At 34.7% G+C, this 20356-nt stretch overlaps 1 protein-coding gene across 4 annotated transcripts in view; it reads right to left on the bottom strand.

Moving 5' to 3' along the window:
* Positions 1 to 105: 105 nt before the first annotated feature.
* The window catches only part of LOC116850635 (NPC intracellular cholesterol transporter 1), a 24763-nt gene continuing 4512 nt past the window's right edge, over positions 106 to 20356 (bottom strand). Inside the window, exons 2-20 of one of the 4 annotated variants that reach the window (XM_032829161.1) lie at positions 19440 to 19788; positions 18345 to 18637; positions 17332 to 17524; positions 16185 to 16316; positions 14788 to 14907; positions 14448 to 14665; positions 13999 to 14300; positions 13727 to 13924; positions 13446 to 13647; positions 13067 to 13364; positions 12835 to 12962; positions 12461 to 12718; positions 12215 to 12378; positions 11976 to 12094; positions 11006 to 11592; positions 10606 to 10794; positions 10195 to 10282; positions 9356 to 9447; positions 6989 to 7137 (exon numbers count right to left, since the gene is read on the bottom strand). In XM_032829161.1, coding sequence (XP_032685052.1) covers positions 7132 to 7137; positions 9356 to 9447; positions 10195 to 10282; positions 10606 to 10794; positions 11006 to 11592; positions 11976 to 12094; positions 12215 to 12378; positions 12461 to 12718; positions 12835 to 12962; positions 13067 to 13364; positions 13446 to 13647; positions 13727 to 13924; positions 13999 to 14300; positions 14448 to 14665; positions 14788 to 14907; positions 16185 to 16316; positions 17332 to 17524; positions 18345 to 18637; positions 19440 to 19788 — 3936 coding nt within the window. In that variant the 3' untranslated portion in view covers positions 6989 to 7131. Of the gene's footprint in view, positions 7138 to 9280; positions 9448 to 10194; positions 10283 to 10605; positions 10795 to 11005; positions 11593 to 11975; positions 12095 to 12214; positions 12379 to 12460; positions 12719 to 12834; positions 12963 to 13066; positions 13365 to 13445; positions 13648 to 13726; positions 13925 to 13998; positions 14301 to 14447; positions 14666 to 14787; positions 14908 to 16184; positions 16317 to 17331; positions 17525 to 18344; positions 18638 to 19439; positions 19789 to 20356 lie in introns of all 4 variants that reach the window. The other 3 variants (XM_032829154.1, XM_032829146.1, XM_032829171.1) reach the window with 3 other exon arrangements.

The following is a 20356-nucleotide window of genomic DNA, read 5'->3' as shown; positions in this document are numbered from 1 at the left end:
ATATATATATATATATATATATATATATATATATATATATATATATATATATAAACGGAACAGAGTGGCGCGCGCATACACACATACACACACATTGCGGTTTCGTATGGTACAAACAGGAGAAAATTTATTCGTATTCACATGACAACACAGCTCAGCGCATTATTTTTCGGATGCTTCTTCGGGCTCCTTTTTCTAATTTTCCTTGGCTTTTACTTATGTCATATCCGTCATTACGTTGAGTCACTTTAACGTCTACATCTGTTCACCGATATACTTCATTACTTTATACCCAAGCTTCTATTGATATGCAGTTCGCCATAATAGTGTATATACACGGTGCGGTATAAATCGAAAAACGTCAATTATATATACTTCGAACGAATCGGCATTAATGTAGAGCGAGTCGTTTAAAACGCACATCACCGCGAATATGAATCTTTTACGCTTGAGAATCGACACTTCATCGATCGCTCTCGAATGAAGTCGACACGCATTGCCTACCGGCTCAGTCGAACATGGATATATCGTTACCAGCTCGGATTTGTCTGTCAAGAGGCGCGCTTGGTGAAGTTCTGTAATTTTTAAATTCAAAAGAATACCCACATCACATCCAGTTTTATTTTATTTTCTAGCAAAAAGCCGAATTAGCACTTTGTGGTCCGCAGTCTGCATCTGACTCAATCATCTTCTGACTTCAAGAAACGCTACAATGTACTTGGTCTTTTAATCCCTGTATACTTTTTTGCATATACTTTTTTACTCGGAGATATTCTTTGTCTTCAAACATAAAAGTTATTAGTTGCTCTTTAACACGTTCAGCTTTCGCATCTGTCGAAATTGATTGACACAAATTTCTATAAATCTAATTTCTTTATGTCTGACTTCGGAAGAAGAAAAGCAAAAGACAAAATTCTAATTCGACAAAGTTGTTCTAAATTTCACTAGTTTTCATTAAAAAAAAAAAAAGGTTTAAATTTCGAAATGCAGCCTTTTCTGAAATATGAAATTTTATTTGATCCCAACTGTGTGCGGTACTTAACGCATATTAAACGTCTCGCTCTGTAAGTATTTAGCGAAATTAGATATCGCTTATATCATATCGAACACACACATTTCTGCCAGCCAATAAACTAAACTTACATCGTTTACGGCGTTCTTGCTTATACGAACTTACAAAATACCTAACGTATGAATGATCCACTGTTGTTTCTCTTTCTTTCTTACGCATCTGCACGTGTATTACATACACGATACCAATCTGAAGAAAGAAACGCATGCCTTCATTGATTAATACTTCAACGAAGCCAAACATGAAACGTGAAAAAAAAAGATAGAAATATTAGTCCAAGGAATTTTGCCATATAAAGGATTAAAAAATCGTGTACCGTAATTAAAGTGTATATATTTTAATCCTCGGAAAGAAAGATGGTAAAACTCGGAAAAGTGGTGAAACACAAAGGGAAAGGTGTGAAGTTGGCCCCAATATATTATTTTTTTGAGAAAGTGTGTTTTGGTTGAGGAGAGAGTACTAAAGAAAAGGATACCAAAAGTTACATGAAGCTGTTAGCGGACGGCGTATGCAGAGATGCCAGATCGTGGGGACTTCTCACCACTTGGCCACTATTGCACGTGTAGCTTATCGGTATAGCCAGTTGAAGCTTACCGAAGTTGGCTAAAGTTAGCTCGCTAGCACGTTTTCTATCTTAGAGTAAGACAGATATTTTGGCAAACAACTTCCACAAAAAATAATGATTAATTGTACATACACCGCATACACATAAGCTTAAATGTCAGGCTGAGGTCCCGTTTACCTCGACCTTTCCGTCCGAGGACTAAGATTCAATTATCTTTCTATATTTCTTTCTCTCGCGACTTTTCACATCCATACAATAGTTTTCTCACGACTTATATATATATACTTTTTTTCTCTGTCTTACTTTGCGTCCACGACTACGATGCAAACGCTTATGTCTCGTTCCCAACCTCTGTCTATGCCAGATTGCCCCGGGACTCACTGCTTCCTAATATTCCTATGCATGCTTTAACCAATGACTGCCAAGGTCCGGAACTACAGTACAATCTTAAATGGACACATCGCTCACCGATATCAGTGCAAAAATTTCTTACAATAGTTTCAACTGTTCAAGCCTAACGTAACGAACAACGCTCCATAAAGCGATTGATTGAACAAAAAAAATTCACATTTAGTCCCTTTGACATTTTCACTTATTTTATCGCAAATCCAATTCTTAACACAATTACTTAACGCTACATCTTTCTCCGTCTTGGTTGAAGTAAATAATTATAACCGAGTTTCGCGAAGATTTCTCAGCAATTAATAAGCTAATAATATGGGAGCGCGAAATATCTCTTTGCATAGCCACCATGTAATACTTCATACATCGAAAAAAACTCCACACGTTTCTTATGGAAAAGTGACACCGATTTCAAATTGTTCCAATTATCCATTTGTCCGGAAATAGTATTGTACTTTTTATAATTCTGATAATAAATACCTCCATTGTCACTACAGAAAATCAAGGAGTAAAGAAATATGGAGCTCTGAAATCATAGAATCTAAGTGTCTGCCGTATCTCTTTCAAATAATCTGATATGTTCTTTTGTGCCCAATGAGTACCATACATGGATATATTTAAGGGAAGTACATAAAAAGAAAATAAAAATAAATTTACGGAACAAAACATATATAAGGGAGAATCAAGTTTACCTCGACTTTTCTCGATCTTTTGTTACAACAACCAGTGCTTAAAAATGAAAAATATAATAAATTAGGTGTGAATAAACTTACTACAGGTTCTTCTGGATTAAGAATTATAAGTACATATATAAATTATATATTATACAATTGTATTATTATCATTGTCTTGTGGAGGATCCATACATCAGTTTACGAGGTAAAGAAGCAAATTAATCATTGCATCGACCGCAGCATTGTGAAATAGGACATGGAAAGAAAAAAAATTTTCCATGAAATTTTTTAACGAAAGAACTATAGGGAGGAACGACATGTTTTAGTCATAATAACGAACAGAATAAGAGAAAATTATTACAACTTAAATGAGTCAAGGAAATTAAAGATACGATGAGATATGATTACGAAGCAAAGAAAAATATTTAGATGCGGGAAATATAATGATGAAAAAAAGCACCCTATTGCAATAATCTGTTCCATTTGATGCACATGTGTTATGAACATATCAATTATATATCCGGGATTCTGCGACAAAACTAACCACAAAAGGAACAAATATTTAATATAATTAATATATATAATTAATATATATTAATTAAAATATATTATTTTATATATATATACACATAAGGTGTCCCGAATTTAAATATCAAAACTTCGGGAGCGTGTAGGGGATCGATAAAAAGGAAAATCTTTTAGAGATATGTTCATTTTTGCTTCGTTTTCGCGCACATTCTCCTAGCGCTTAGCTCTTATAGGCCCTCATTACTTTACATTTTTATGAACAAATATTCATATACTTTTCCATAAGAAATATGCGAGATTTTTTTAGTACTTGCTTAACTTGCGAAACAATATTCACTTAACACATGCCAAACCGTTTTTACACAACTTTCCATTCAGACCGTGTGTATCACGAATAATCCACCACGTTGACGCGTTTATTATACGAATATTATTATACCTAGAAACGTATATTTTATAATAAATCTAAGATTTAAAAGTATTATTCTAAGTAAAGTAAATTCTAAGTAAAGATTAAAAGATTAATTTAAGATTTAAAAGATTTAAAAGATAATAGGCCGTATGTAAATAAATGTTACATCGCGTGTACCGCCAATGATATACGATGTGAAAACCATTCTATGCATAATCATGTATTAATCATATAAAATACTTTATGATAATATTTTTTTCTGAAAATATTAAACGGCCTGAATGGAAAATTCAGCATGTAGTACATGCATGGCATGGAGCGTGTTAAAGAATAAACAAAACATATGCTGATATATAATCGACAATACTGACGCCTCCTACATATTTTGTGAAGAAAATTTAACGTGAGACTCGAAAGCCTGGATCCTGATATAGATATCATTTTTACTAGCAAATATACAGATCGATCATCGATTCATCATCGATATTATTACTCACAATTAAGGATATTGTGATACCGTGAAAGTATCGATACTCATTTTGAAACTGGTATCTAATATATATATATATATATATATATATTACATATATATATATATATATATATATATATATATATATACTAGACTGCGCGGCCTGTGGAGAGGAGAGCCAAGATGGAAAGAGAGATATATACAGATTTATATATGTGTAATAAGGCGTTCCTTGTCTAACATACTTACTCCACATATATATATCTGTTCTTTCATCTTGGCTTCACTCCTCTCTACAGGCCGTGCAGTGTGGTATATAAGTCTATTAGCGAATTGGGTTGCTTGCACTAGTGCGCACTAAGGCTTGTTCATAGTATGTTATTATATTTAAAGATTGTCTTAAATAAATTCTCAAATATTTTTAATCAGTAATATGATATGTACAATATTCGTACGAATCATTTTATTAGCTAAAATGTTCTTAAATATGTATTTAAGACACGATCTTAAATATAAAAATTACTGTAAAGAAGTCTTAACGCGCACTAGTGCAAGCTACCGAATTCGCTATATGGTATGTAATAAAGAGTATCGATATAGGGCAAAAATATCGAGATATCGATACTGATATCGAAACTTAAAAACGCTTAAAATTAGAAAAAATATAAAAATCAGAGAGTTAGAAGATATAGATAGAGATGAACAATAGTATAGATGTATACGTGGGAAGGATGCGTAAGTTATGATATTATATAAACTAATTTCTTACTTTTTGGCTGTATGCTGAAGTACGAATAAATTGATTGATTCATATAAAATTCAGGGAAGAGTGTTGATCTTGCAAACTACTTTTAAGGATTTCGTACGTCTACAAATAATATGATATAAACTTCTATCTTTCGCACTAGACTTCTACGGTTTGTAATTTAAAAATCTTAAAAAGGATGCGTTAAAGCTCTTGTATTTTCGCTATGACTGCCTTTGTATGATGACATCAGAAACGAATAATCGTATGTTAAAAATTACGGTATACGCAGAAATAAAATAATATACACAAAATAACATCTGATCGACTCCGCATATCTATAAAAATGTCCTAACATCCTTTTACTTCAACAATCAATAAATAACTAATATAACAGAAATTAGAAGATAGATTTAAAACGTATTAATGTAACTTGCAAGTTAGATTAATTTTCAGCAATTTATTGAGCGTTGAAATAAAAAGGAAGCATCTGAATATTTTTACAAGTATGCTGAATCAATCACGAATATTATTTTGTGCATATATTGTTTCTGTCCACATATACTGCAATAATTCTTGGCATGTAATTTAAAAAAAAATGAAAAAATGAAACAAAGTAATGCTGATATAGCATACGTATATCGAAAGAAAATACCAGGTATTTAAAGAAAAATGATACCAGTAGTATCACAACATCCCTAGCCACGATTGATTCTACGTGTTTCGTTCATCACTTTTTTCTTCGTTTTTTTAATATATTTCATTTGTGGACGGCATAAGTGCGAAGTTTTCTTTCCTTTCCTACACAAATTTCAAATACGCATCACACGCGACATGCTACAGGCGATTAAAAAAAATATCGCCCGGACTAATAAGAACTTTTTCTTAATTTTGAAGAAAGAACATTTGTATCGATGTCGTATTTATCTCTCAGTCACGGATAACTTGATGTGTTTTATCTCCCATGAGATTAATATGAATGATCACGAGTGGTTCGAAAAAGTTCGACGCAGACGGGCGCGTTTAACGCGACGATTACGCGATTATAACACAACGTTAAAATAATGCTTGCCGCTTGATGTAACAAAAAATATCTGACTTGCTGTCGAAGTGTTTGGATATCCAGTAAATTGAAATAGATATAAAAATTAAAAAGCGTGTAGTATTTATATATTTTGTTCCTAAATTATTATTAAAAAAGAAATGAAAATATTAGATTCACTCAATAAATTTCTGTCGTAGCGTGCACGTCGCGTTAATGTCAGAGAGTGTAAACGCGCGTCACTAAGGATTCTAGTACTTTCGAATCGCGCGTAAAATGGAATCGCGTACACGATGTATGAATTCACATCCGTCTGCATCAAGCTCTATTGTGCCCATATCTCGACGTCACACTCATAGAACGTCTAAAATTATCAGCAATAACTGGATATCAATATCAGAAAGAAGGATCTGCCTCACAATGAAAAAAATGCATTCACGTTAGAAACAAGAAAATGCATTTTATGTCCGTCGCACGTATTTTGTTACGTATGTATCACAATCTACGTACCAACGTGATTGCGAACGGCTATAAGAAAAACGCGAATTCCTTGTCCTAATTAAATTATTATACCACCTAAAACCGGTCATTTGATTGACCACCCACGATTATACGATATTTCATTTGAAATATGCAGTCTGTGACAATTAACGCTATTAATAATTAAAAAAAAAAAAACTGCCCGAAATAAATACGCTAAAGACAACAAACGTCTACGCAACTATATAAAATAAATTTTTTTGTCGCTAAAAATAATATACCAGATATGAACGTAGATGGACATCTTTCACCAGTCTCTCTCTTAAAATTTGGTGGACACATAATACGTGTGAAACTTTCTATAGTATCTCTGTGAATATCTGAGAGCTCGTTGCAGCTCTCCCGCGACTTCACAAGCCGCGGGGTCAGACAGTTAAAAAACACACTATTGATGCTTATGTTAGATAATCAGCTTCTTCTTCTTCAGTCTTTCTAAGTACAAAAGATTACGTCCGACATGAAAGTCCGACGAATGACGATTCGATTTATCGGCTTTAGAACAATACAGCGTGGTGATCAGTCGCATCGATGGAGTTCACACTGGCGTAGGAAGTGGTCGGGCGTTGACGGTTGTCGTCTTGGAGTAGAGGAGAATCCGGCTCGTCACATTGGTGACGCCTAGTTTCACTTCTGGGCCCGCTCGTAAGTTCGCGGGCTTGTCTACGCCCTCGGCGCGACATCACGCCTGAAAACAGACATAAAGAATCAATTATATGAGCACATTCGAATATAGTCATTCTCGCGACTTGGTTATTTCTACAGCATGCTTGGTCGTATATACATCAATAGAAACGAGCAACTGTCTTAATGTATTGTTTGTACAGCACTGTTTCTACATTCAGAATATTCTTTTAGCTTACAATTTACAAGCCAACAACACGGAACACAATATTTCTCATATGATAAAACTATGTTTGCGTTCGCAAAATTGAATCCAATATTCCATCGAACCATGGATTATATAAAAATTTCTTCCATGCAATGGAAGAAATTTTTAACGATATATTTAATTATTGCAATAAAATTAATCAATCATTAAATTATAATGATTAAATGATTTAATTGTAATGATTAAATTATTTAATCATATAAAACTAAACTAATCAATTACAATTTATTCCTTAGGACGCATTATAGCCAATATATATCTCTTATCAATATAAGTGAATATCTTGTTAGACACAGAAATAAAAATGCAAATGAGATATTGAAAACATATGATGTTATGTGGTTAGTTGGAAACTACGAGTATATATAAGCTTCAATGTGGAATTTTGAAACATGTCGCGGAACAAAATAGAATGTAATTGTGATATAAGATAATTCTACGTGTTCTACAAATTTCTCTCCACCAGTGATTATATTTCTTTATGTTTCCATATCCCTGTTATACCATCGACAAGTTTATAGCAGCATACAAGAGATCTGTGTTTTCTCGAGACTTGTCGGAATTTTCAACGAAGTATCTGCTATTGATCACCGAAGAGAGTTTGCGATCCCGGAAATTTCTCATATGTTGTAATAGATATACGCGTAATGATTATAATTAAACATTAGGCGTATGTACAGTCATCTGGGAAATATGTCAGATAATGCAACGTATCTTATCTGTCCACCCATGTAATGACGAGAACACACAGACAAGCAGAAAAGGATAAAAAAAATACTAACGAAATAATAGCGTGTACGGTAATAACACTGCACACATACAAAAGCGAATTTCTATCAAGCTTTTCTATCCAATTATGCTCATCAAGATGATCAAGATTTCAAGTGCAGATTTTAGATAAATCGATATCGCTAGAGAAATCTTAACGGCCAATTAATAGCTACTATTGAGCCAATGTACAAGCTAACAAACACTTTATACAATCTGTGTATTTATGCACATCTACTAGAAATAAGTAGTATATTGCATATTGCATATATGAGAAATGAAGTGTATGACTGTATCGCGAGAAAATCGCTGTCTTTATAATTAACTCAGTTTTAGAATAATATGATTAATTTAATGGAAGCTATTATAAATTATATAAATTAACCAGATTTTTAATCCGGTCTCGGACAGTAATTTAAATAACACTTTAATTTACCGTTACCATTATTATTTGTATTTTTGCTTTGTTGGTATGACATCCTCGTATACATTAATGCAGTGTTTTCCTATTTAATTTTATCTTATTTAGCTGAATTTAATAAATACGCTGCTTCCAATCTCATTCATTTACATAGAGATAAAAATGCAAGTCATAAGTAAATAAAAATAATATAAAAGCATATTTCCAAACAACTGAACTTACACTTCAATGAGAACTTCATAAAATGCAATTTCCAACAGTCAAGGAACACCACATTAATGCATTCAAAAAGTGCAATTGTATATTTTTATATTTCCATAATTTTATCAATTCTGATCTCACAAACCCACCCAATATTACTGCAAAAACCAAGTAATTTCTCTCTTCTAACAAATATGCTTGAGTACAAATAGTCTTTCGTTAGAGAAAAGGTAATCATATAAATATAAAAATGAACTATAATTATTATTAGTATATAAATGGAAAAAAAATTCGGTGTCTTACATTAAAGAAAATTGCACTTTCTGGATGCATCGACGAATACCACACATCATGACAATAATGTTAAGTACAATTTCGATAACGTCGTACGAACAATTTAATCTATGTACATCGTGTGTAGCAGGAATAGCACGTGGATAGTATTATACACTTTGGAGATATAAAAGAAATGCCAGGTGAGACTTTACCACACGTTACAATACGAGTGTTTTCTTTTTTTTTACTTTGAAATTCAAATGCTCTGCATACCTATCTGTCACATTCGAGCACTTTGAACGTAGGTGTGGTTGTGGTGGGTGTGGGAGGAGAATTGTGTTTGCTTACACGATGATTCAAAGACGTCTCTTGCACGTTGTCCAGGTTGCCACGCAACGCTCTCTTGTGATTGGCCAACTTCTCTCTGTTCATGGGTGAGCCTAGAATCACCAGCAGCCATGACGCCAGTTACACACAATCGCGTTTTATATAACTGATCCCTCTAGTGAAGATAAGCTAAGCGTAGGCGTACTAGCAGGTAAGTTTTGGCGTGAAAACATCCGAACGTAAATTATTATCGCACTATGCGGTTCTCGCCAAATTTATAAAAGCTGCTTGCATTGTACGTGAGAAAGGTATATCGAGAATACTTTTCCGCACGTTTGTGGTGTGCGCTTGTAGGGATATGAAAATAAGACCTCGATTAACATAACACTGGTGTTTTTTAAGAAGAAAGAAATCATGTAATTTCTTTGTTCTTGTTAAGCATCTAAAATGCGATCCTGTTGTAATCCTGTTGTCTCAAGCATGCCCCTATTTATTCTACGGTAAAACTTAAAGTTGTACAAAAAATGTTTTATGCGATACAAAGCGTTAATGAAACATTAGTTCGCTATAGAATAAACATAAATCCAATATGAGACAATTTGTGATCTGAGAAGTTTGTACATACTATTTTATATAAATCCTGTATTATCATACTTTCCTTGCAATGTTTATTGTAACGTGTGTATGTGTGTACGGGTTATAAGTTTCAAAAAATTAAAACTGAACGACAGCATGATAGATGTGGATTCGAAAAAGATTTGCGTCACCAAGGAATGTAATATAAACTTTACTGATATTCCTGATTAATGTGTCAGAAAGAAAAAAACCATTTAAAACCATTTAAAACAGTGTTTCCTTACCTATATAACTTAGCAATACTGGTAAAAAGATGAGACCATGCGCTGCTCCGAACAGTACAATGCCCAAATACATCCTAAAGTAAAACACCTGCAAGAACATCGCTTGTTTAAGTGTAATGTTGCTTGACAGAATTAGATAAACACAGCAGATTGTCGATTTTCTGATATGTTTATAAAGAGAAAAATCTATCGTATTGCTCTATTGTGTAATAATTATAAATTAAAAAATTCTAAACAAATTCAAAATGTGAAAAATAAAGGAATTATTAATCAACAGTTTTTAGATGCAGTAAGACTAAATTTGTACATTTTAATCGCGATAATTCGAGAAATCGAGATCAAGATGATCACAGTATTTTTGTATGTTGTATTATACTGTATCATCGTATTGACGCAGAAACAAAGACTAACCTGGAAAATTTGACTTTTCGCGAAGCCGAGAACTATAATGCCGCCGAATTTCGTTAGCGTGATACCACTGAATACAGAGCTTCCCATGTTCGTCAACGCGTCTGCAACTCTGTCTACTCTAGTTGTTTGAACTGACACCGAGAAGGAGTGCACTAGATGACTGCAAAACTCGACAGCTATACCGACCGCCTATAACGAAAAAAATTAATTAGTACAAAGAATTTTCTAATGGTATCATCCTTTGAAGCTACATCTTCTACAGTTGATACCTTTCTCTTCCCCTCTCTCCCTCTCCCTAGTATTAACATATATTTGCTCCTTACTCAACAAAGAAAATGTAACTAAGAACAAATGTAACGATATTATTAATATCAAGCAGTACTTATAAAAGTTTATTTACCATAACTAGGTTCACCAGAGACACCGCGTTCAGAGTTATATGCCACCAATACATGAGGCCACCGATATTGACGACGATCATCGTGATCGTGATCAAAACGACCAACGAAGAGAAGATATCCAGGCCCATTAACAGGAAAGTGACCACGAATATAGCGAGCAATGAAATTCCAATGCTCTGTAGCGTGTCAGGCCACATGGTTAGATACTGTTCGTAAAATACGTAGAAAACACTGTAGGGGAACACTTCCATCGTAATGTTTTGACCGAGGTTTCTCGTGTTGCAATTGAGCATGTCTGTGATGTTCGCCGCCACAGTTCTAGCCGCTCTCATGGACTCGTAATAATCCGCCGATGTCTTCAGGATAGTGTGATAAGCCATAAAATATGAAGCGCCTACCGTCGACATTTCCGTCTGAGGATCCGTAACGTAATTCACACCGTGCGCGTAGGCCGCGTGACCACCTTTTGCGCAAGTATCGTCGGGATTGTCTTCTAGGAAATACGACACATATTTGTTGAATTCAGTGGGCACAGGCCTCTTGTACTCATCCAGTGCAATGTTGCAAGCGTTGCAAGTTTTCATTTCTGTCAAAAAAGGAGCAAATTCAATTAAGATAACGAGCATAACGTCTGATGGCATAAAAGTATCATGAAGTACGATAAAATTATAGTTCATCATTTTCCAATAGAATTTCATCAATATTATAATTTGGTTTTTCATAATTTTCCTACGCAACTTTATCGATAGTACATTTCTCAAAAGATGAAATATCGTATACTCATCCACGTATCATAGTTTCATATTTCATTGATCTTCTAGCAATATTAATTAGTATCGAATTTTTTAGAAAAAGATCTAAGGCAATTCTCGTAGAGTTAGAGTTTTACTGTGATACTTCTCTCATCACTGTTATCGATTTATACCTATTGATCACGATAAATTATACGTATTTAAATAACTTACGTACGTAAATGACTATGTGGACAGTATGAATAATTCCCAGGAAAAAATGCGCAGCATTTGGGTAAACTTGACCAATCGATATAATCGTCCAACCACGACGAAGCAGGTTTAGCTATGTACGACCTGAGAACAAAAAGATAAAACTAAATGCTCTCGGTAAGATTTGAATATGCGAGCCACTTAAAATTATATGCGCGTGCATTGTTCGCGAAACTGCTCTGGATTTTTCTGGCTGTAACGCACATATTTGATTGTTTGGACGCGATGAAGATTTGCGTCGATATCGAGTCGCTGTTGCAATATTGTCCACCGCACACTAAATTCTGCGTTCTCACGTCTGAATAATTTAGGCCATCCTTAACGACGAAATACATCGGCGGTCCGATCGACAAATAATTGTTTAAGAACTGAAAAAAAAAAAACGCAGACGGTTTTAGTATTTTATAATTTGTGCTCAAACACGTGTGTGTTGATGGTAAATCCGTGTACCTTGAAATATTTGAGCACATAACTATCCTCGGGCATAGAGAGCTCTTGATCTAGGCCGATTTCGATATGTGGTACCACGGCGATACTACTACAGAGCCAACCAAAGAACACGATCATCACGACCGCGCGAACCCACTTCTTCAACAACAATGGGACGTACGCCACCTTAAAAATTTTGTACAATATTCCGTCTACCACTTCTTCTCCGTTATCTTTCTTGGAACCACGGATGAAGCAACAGACGTCTAACCTGTTGCTCTGAAATCACGCATATGAAACATATTAAATTTTTATACCAAAATGTAATAAGCTTAATTATTATTAGAGATTTTGGTTCCTAATGTGTAAATTTACTTTCACTTTGTACAACGTACCGCTTGTCGAATCGTATCAAGCGACAAGAGACTGACAAAACATGTAATTTGCAATATGAAGTCTACTAATAATGCCATTCCAGCATAGAGAGCGAATGCCTTCACTGCAGGCATATCGGACAGACTACCTGCAAAGCAACAAAGACATCAATTAGAAAAAGCAACTCATTCGTATGTACGAGTAACTATTCGTTTCAATTTAAATACTTTGCTATATTACGTCGATACATACCAAGGAAGAAGCAACAGCTTTCTGATACGCTGGTGAGTAACATGCTGGGTCCAACTTGACCCAATGTGCGACCGATGTGTTCCGGTATCGACTCATTTGGACGTCTGCCTTCCCTCTGATGAGTTTGAACAAGGATAAAGATGTTATCCACGCCAACCGCTAATACCAAGAAAGGAATAACTTCAATGATGATGAGCGTAGCCGGTACTCCGATGAAGCCGAATAATCCGACCGAGCAAATCACGGACGCCAACACTATGAGTACACCTCCGAGCCCCAGAGTGATCTTGGAGTCATACTGAAACATTGATCACATCGTAAGTGAAAAATACGTTGAAAAACGCAAAACGAACGAATGCTGTGTGAGGTAGATACTCACCAAAAGTCGGCCGCAGGTTCTAATTTGGCCGAGTGAAATCGCGATGTACGCAAACATGATAACATACGATACGAGGATAGTCAGAACATCCGATTGAGATTCGCGATTCAGCTCGTCTTCAATCGAGCGTTCAGACGTGAACGCTACGTCCATGTACGCCGGTTTCTTCGTTGCCGTCCAATTCTTCATGAAGTTGATGAAGCTGGATATAGACGAAGTGTGCGATGAACGATACGATCTCATTCGAGTCGAATTTTTTGACTGATAAAAAGTGAACTCACCTTTCTTCCCACTCCATAGCGGGTAGCAATTTGGCTTTATTGTGGTAATTGTTGACAAGGATGGTAATAATGATAGCGGTGGCCTTTTCGTATGGCGGATTATGAAGATCTTGACCCGGAGTTAAGAATCCGCCTACCGCGATCGCCGGTTCCACTGGACCGCCGTAAAGACCGAGACAAGAAGGATTATAAGCATTCCTGGAGAAAGTAACATGCGACGATTAATACAAATATATCAAGTAAATGCTTCATTTTTACCTACAACTACTTACTGTGAACAAGCTCGGAAGTGATCCAAATAGTTCACCGTATAATTGCCATCATATTCTATCCACTCGAACGTTGACAAATTATCTTGCCAATAACCCCAGATACTCTGGATAACACACTGCGATACTGTCTTTGGACCGGTAAACGGTCCAGACAGAGGAGCGAAGCATATGTCGGCTAATGTGTAGTTATTAGGAGTACTTATGTTCTTAATTTCTTCTTGCAGTTCATGTATTACTTTCAGGAAGGTGTCATTGAACACAGGACCAAAGACGATAGGACCATTGCTCGTGTTATGCAAAATCTGTCATCAATCAATATCGACTTATATGTAGTACCGATAACAAGAATAAATCATTTAGCATTTTTATGTCTCTATCCTCTCTTTTTATGTAACTATCCTCTCTCTTTACATCAAGAAAAATAACATACTTTGACAGTTGATACTTACATTCGGCAAGCCAGTAGAAGTTATAATGATCTGTTCGTTTCGATAGAAAGGCTCAAAGTGCTGGTCGAAATATTCTTTTTCGACACGCGACCGAGAATTTGGCGACGCCCACAATTCCACAGGATCTGTTGTCACGTGCATGTATTTAATACCATGTCCCAGGCCGACAATTAGTAGGAAGCCGAGGAAAAGTATTGCCCAAGGTCGAGAAGCGCAAACTGCAAAGAAACAGTGGCGTGTCAGAGAAGCAGTTCGCAGAGAGAAGTGTTGTATTCAAGAGAATTTATGATATTACGTAAAAGTAGTTTTATAATGTATACAAAGCGGCATTTTAACTTACTCGTGCCCCATTTACAGAAGAATTTCTGCAATAATTTATCCGTGCCTGCGCCCAGCTTTTCGATGAAAGTAGACTGTTCTTCGTCGAATCCGCTTGGTATATCATCCGTAGATATAACACCTAAAAACGTTTATAACAGGAAGTATAACAAATTCTATTCGATTCGTACGACCGATCAAGCATCACGGCACGATCTTGAGTACAATGCTGCAAATAACTAACAATTTATAAACTACAAGTGATACGACAACATTACACAAGTTACAGATTTGCTAAGGCAGACTTAAAAAGATCTATTAGAAAAAAGCACACTGACTTTTAGAATAAATGATATTTACGAAATTAACGTAGACTGTCTTGATAATTCTTAATCATCAGAAACAATAATCTTATTAAAGTATGAAATAATGCTTAATATCGGGGACATATGAATTTATAACAACTACAACTATCCAATTATTTACATATCAATATTCTAAGAAATTCTTTCTCAACAACATTAGAGGTTCCGTTCAATTAACAACAATATTTGCTGGACACAATGTCCAGCAAATTTAGATCTACACCTTTTACTTGAATATCTCGTAATGTACACGACGTATCATATTACTGAATATAAAACATTTACTGTCATCTCACTTACTTACGTAAACGGCCTCCAATGCTATCACGAGGATTTCTTCCTTCATTAAGCTTTATTAAAATGACACATTCTACTTTTAATTATTTAAAGTAGAGTCTAGCAGTCATGTAACATATCAAACATGCAAAACCTGAGATAGCATGAAAGATTGAAACAAGAGACTTACACAACACAATTTTTGTGAGCAGGAAGAATATACATAATTTTCTAATTAAAACAGCATAAAAATTATATATACTCCTTCATCCAAAATTCGGAACTCTTTTTTTTAATGTCACCTATTTGAAAGAAAGAGCGTCACTTCATGCACACTCCGATGAGAGATTATTACGCAGCGTAATACATTAGTTTAATATGTAATCTCAAGCACATGTTATTTATCAATTTTTTTGTTAGCGATTGTGCACACAACCTCTGGTCAAGTGCCGCTCTTAAGTATTTGTTTTGAATGCCATCGAGCAGTTAATCATTATAATTTATAGTGAATGCAGTATTGCAAAGGTTATAATACGTAATATACAAAAATTGCATTGTCAGTTGCAAGATAAAAAAGACATAATCATAAACCTAAGTGCAAGTAATCAGAAGAGACTGATCTCATGCGCCGAGGATGATCTCCGAAGGGGATGAATCGGCGGGGCTAAATTAAAACGAGAAAGCGATAAAGCAACGAAAAGACAATAAACGAGAAGGATGAATAACAACGGTGACAGTGATAGACATCGATTATAGTTTTAGAATCGGGAGAACCTACTAGAACGCTTAGATTGAAGTGGGCTGTCTTCTTGGTCAGCGGCGAGGGCAATACGAGCACCATCTCCTGGGTGATGTAACCCGGCAGCTAACCGTCTACCCACCTGTCTTCCTACCTCCTCCCCTCGTGCGACTATACATACACGCACACCATACATACCAACTTATAGTCGTTATTATATTCGTTACATTTGCTATACAAATCATTTGCTAATTAAAAATGTATTAAGTAGTTAACGTAATGATAAAAAGAGATAATCCCTACAGAAACGAAAAGTTATTAACTTACACTCATTAGGATCGAAACTATGTAGAGTTACGCATGTCTTAGTTCATGAAATGACAAAGATAACTAAGGAGTTAGTGCAGAATGTTAATAATCATATTAATAACTTATTGAGAAAAACTAATTTGTTACATATTATATATCGAGCATTCAATAAGCTGATCCAATCCAAAGTACATCCAATGTGAGAATGCAATATTAATCACCGTGGGACCAATTTTCAAACAATCTTGGAATTAGGAATTATAGAGCAATATTATATGCTGTAATTTCTACATAGTTTTGAATATAAATATTATATACTCCATTTGCAAATGCAAATGTACGACACATTGTACGATTACGTATGTTAAGTAGTCACTGTACTATTAAGATACGTTTTCCCATTATTTCTCACAAAAATAATGTTTCCTTTCTTCAATGTTCCCAATGTTATATGTACTTTTTGGCGATTTAAATAGAGTAAAATAAGTGCAGAGTAAGGATTTGACCGCAACCAAAGGACAAGTAGCAATAAGAAATTATGCACAAAAAAGGAAAAGATTAATGACATGGTGATCGACTAATTACATCTTCATCCTCTCCCCACTTATTTTACAAATTATGTATAAGATTAATAATAGTCACACGAATGAAATAAAATTAGTTACTAACGTATCCAACAAATTATCAAGAATAAACTGTACAAGACATAGTGAATCAAAAAACAAAAAAACAAGATCGAAAAATGCACACTGCATTTCCCGTTTCTGTAATTTGTGCCATAGGAAAATTTAGCAAGGATCTTACTTCTCTGTTTTTCGCTTTACGCAAAAGTGTGTATGTGCCTTCGATGTAGTACAACACAAACTAAATTTCTTACCTATACGCTTCCTCTGACTGAAACACATCACCAACAGGAGAAAGAGACAAGAGCCGCATACGAAAATAACCGTCATCACTACTTCGTAGCCATCATATCCAAGTATCAAGAACGGCTGTGGCAGTGGAGGCGGCGGCGGTGGTACAGGACAACTCTGTTCGCAATCGACGCAGCTACAAGCTGGAATATGTTTCTATAAAATAAGTAACAATTAAATCTATTAGTTTTCTGATCCGACTTATACTGTTTTTAACACGTTTTACACGTAATCTTTTACATACATACATACATACATCATACATATACATACATATATACATATATACATATATATACATATATATATATATATATATATATATATATATATATATATAAAAGATAAGTTGTAGATACAGCTAAGTTCCAGTGATCCATCTGATAGGAAATAAATCCGTAATCTTCGCGAATGAGTAACATTACATAATTAACAGTCATGTATTACGTCCGTCATTACATCTTGTTACGTCTTGTTGTTACTAGCACAGAACATAATATGAAATTTCTCGATGATAAAGAGTGTCATCGAGAGGCATGATATTCAAGCGCGAAGTCCATGTGTTGTATCTCCTCCGTGACGTCCACGTAGATTTGAATATGAAATATTGCACACGCGATCTTCCATTCACTTCCTTATTGTCTGTTTTTTTTACTGACGCATATCGTTGCACACACAATGCTACACGAAATTACATAATTATCATTAGGAATAATTCAAAATTCAAATCTATGATTTTGTTAAAAACTCGTTAATAGCGTCTATCAATAGCAAAACTTGTTTTACAGAGCAGAGATTCTCTCTTCACGTATCAAAGAAAAAGAGAGAGAAAGTCGGCTAGACGCGCGTGTTTATTGAAGGCTTCATGTCGTTAATGAATCTAATAGTCTTACGAGAGCACCCAGGTACTCACATGTGACATTTTTAGGGCACATGAGTACTGTGTGCGCGGCTCTTTAGAAGAACAATTACTCACGTTTAGCGGCTTGCTGCACGATGTGATTTGTGGATCCAACGGCTCGAACGACTTGACGGGTACGTCCGTGTTCACATACGTGATCTGGAACGGCACGTACATATTGTTCGCCGCGTCGCCCATAAAGTGGAACCATTTCAGCGCGGTGCACCTACTCGCCCCCCAATCGCCGCACATCAGATCCAATGCTAGTAATCCTGTGCTCGGCGTGGACACTTTATTGCACGAATTAAATGTTCCTTCCAAATACCTATTTGTTATGTACACTTCCACTCCGTTAATGTATTCGTTATCTGCAAAGAGATACATAAAATTATGTAAAATATGTACAGGCGCATCGAAATGCTAATTGTGAAAACAATAAATTTTTCCTATGTTAAAAGTTTAATCTAAGTGCACTCTTTGCTTTCCGTTTTTTCTCTTTATCTCTTTCTCAAATCTTAAAACCTGATCTACAATATGCTCTTTGCTTCTTGCTTCTTTCTCTTTATCTCTTTCTGACTCAAACCTTAAGCTTTAAGCCAGAAAAAGGCAGAAGATAAGAAACAAAATGCAAAGAGCATATTGTAGATCAGGCTTAAGTCTTAAGTCAGAAAAAGGCAAAGAACAAAAAACAGAAAACAAAAAGAATATTGTAAATTGGGTTTAAGGCTTCTGATTCCTCGCCACGGCCATCTCGATTTATGGCGTCAGAAGTGTGAGAAAGTTAAAATTCTTGTGAAATACATTGGAATAAAGTATTTTTACAAAATGACATTTATAATCGATCGAACAGACCTGTAAAATAGTCCTCGAAATATTTCTCTTCTACTCTATCAGTAAATAACAATAAAATGAACGTGATAAATGATCATGAAAGATGATAGGTTAAAGAGGAAAATTGTATATTATATTAATTTTACAATTACTTATTGATTGTTCGAACAAAAAGAAAGTTTAAACAAAAGTTCAAACTATTCTACAAGTTTGTTTGATCGTATTATCATTTGTAAGAACTTTTTGCGTATATTTTTTCGCTTCTGACACAGTCAAGAATGTCTCAATGAGGAGCCAGAGATCTTAATTCAAGTAATAAGACAAAGTGCAAGTAATTACCATCCACTTTAGCCGTATCCGTAACATTCATAAACTTGCTTTGGTTAACAGCACATGTGAAATCACAAATATGCTTTACTAAATTATCTAAACAGTTAGGGCATCTCATGAGAAAGCCCGCCGCAAGGTTTATGTTCGTGTCTAACGTCTTGAGTTGTTTCACGTCGCAGCAGGTGTTGATTCCTTTGCCGTTGTCCACCAACAAGTGTGGACAATACTTAGCCAGCAATTTCTGCCCTTCGGACTCCAGTGGCTTCGCCGGTCCATTGTACAGACAGTTCTTCTTGTGAAAGTTATCCAAGAAACATTCCCCGTACCATACGCAGTGGCCGCCATCGTCGCCGGAGATCTGTTTTTTTTTTTTTTTTTTCGAATAATAGCACATTAGGAATTTATATAATGTATATTCCTTTTTTTCACATATAATCTAAGAGAAAAAATATCTAATAATAGATATTTATTTACGGTATCAGCAAAATATTTACTTATATAATATAAAATTATCTATTTTATATAAAATATATATTATAAAATTATCTATTTTATATAAAATATATATTATAAAATTATATATTTTATATAAAATATATATTATATATTTTATATAATATAAAATATTTTTTGAATAAGAAAATATACATTTTCTTAATATCTTAAGTGAACCTTAGCTCTTCGTGAAAGCAACTGTTTATTCTATTTAAATGAAATAATCTAGATTTAAATAAATAAATATGTTAAAAAAAAAAAGTTTGGAGAGAAAACTCGAAATTCCGGTTGAAGAAGATTTCTGGTTAATTTGAATAGAATTCTAGCAACTACAACCGGAATTTTCTGACTCGTCTATATTTCACCAGAAATTTGGCTAATCATACGTTTTTTGGGCGGAGAGAAAGAGAGAGAGAGAGAGAGAGAGAGAG

Source organism: Odontomachus brunneus, unplaced genomic scaffold (genome assembly GCF_010583005.1).
Source record: "Odontomachus brunneus isolate Ranch 3 - 2012 unplaced genomic scaffold, Obru_v1 Obru_scaffold_005, whole genome shotgun sequence".
NCBI lineage: Eukaryota > Metazoa > Arthropoda > Insecta > Hymenoptera > Formicidae > Odontomachus > Odontomachus brunneus.
This window is presented reverse-complemented; position numbering and strand designations above follow the sequence as displayed.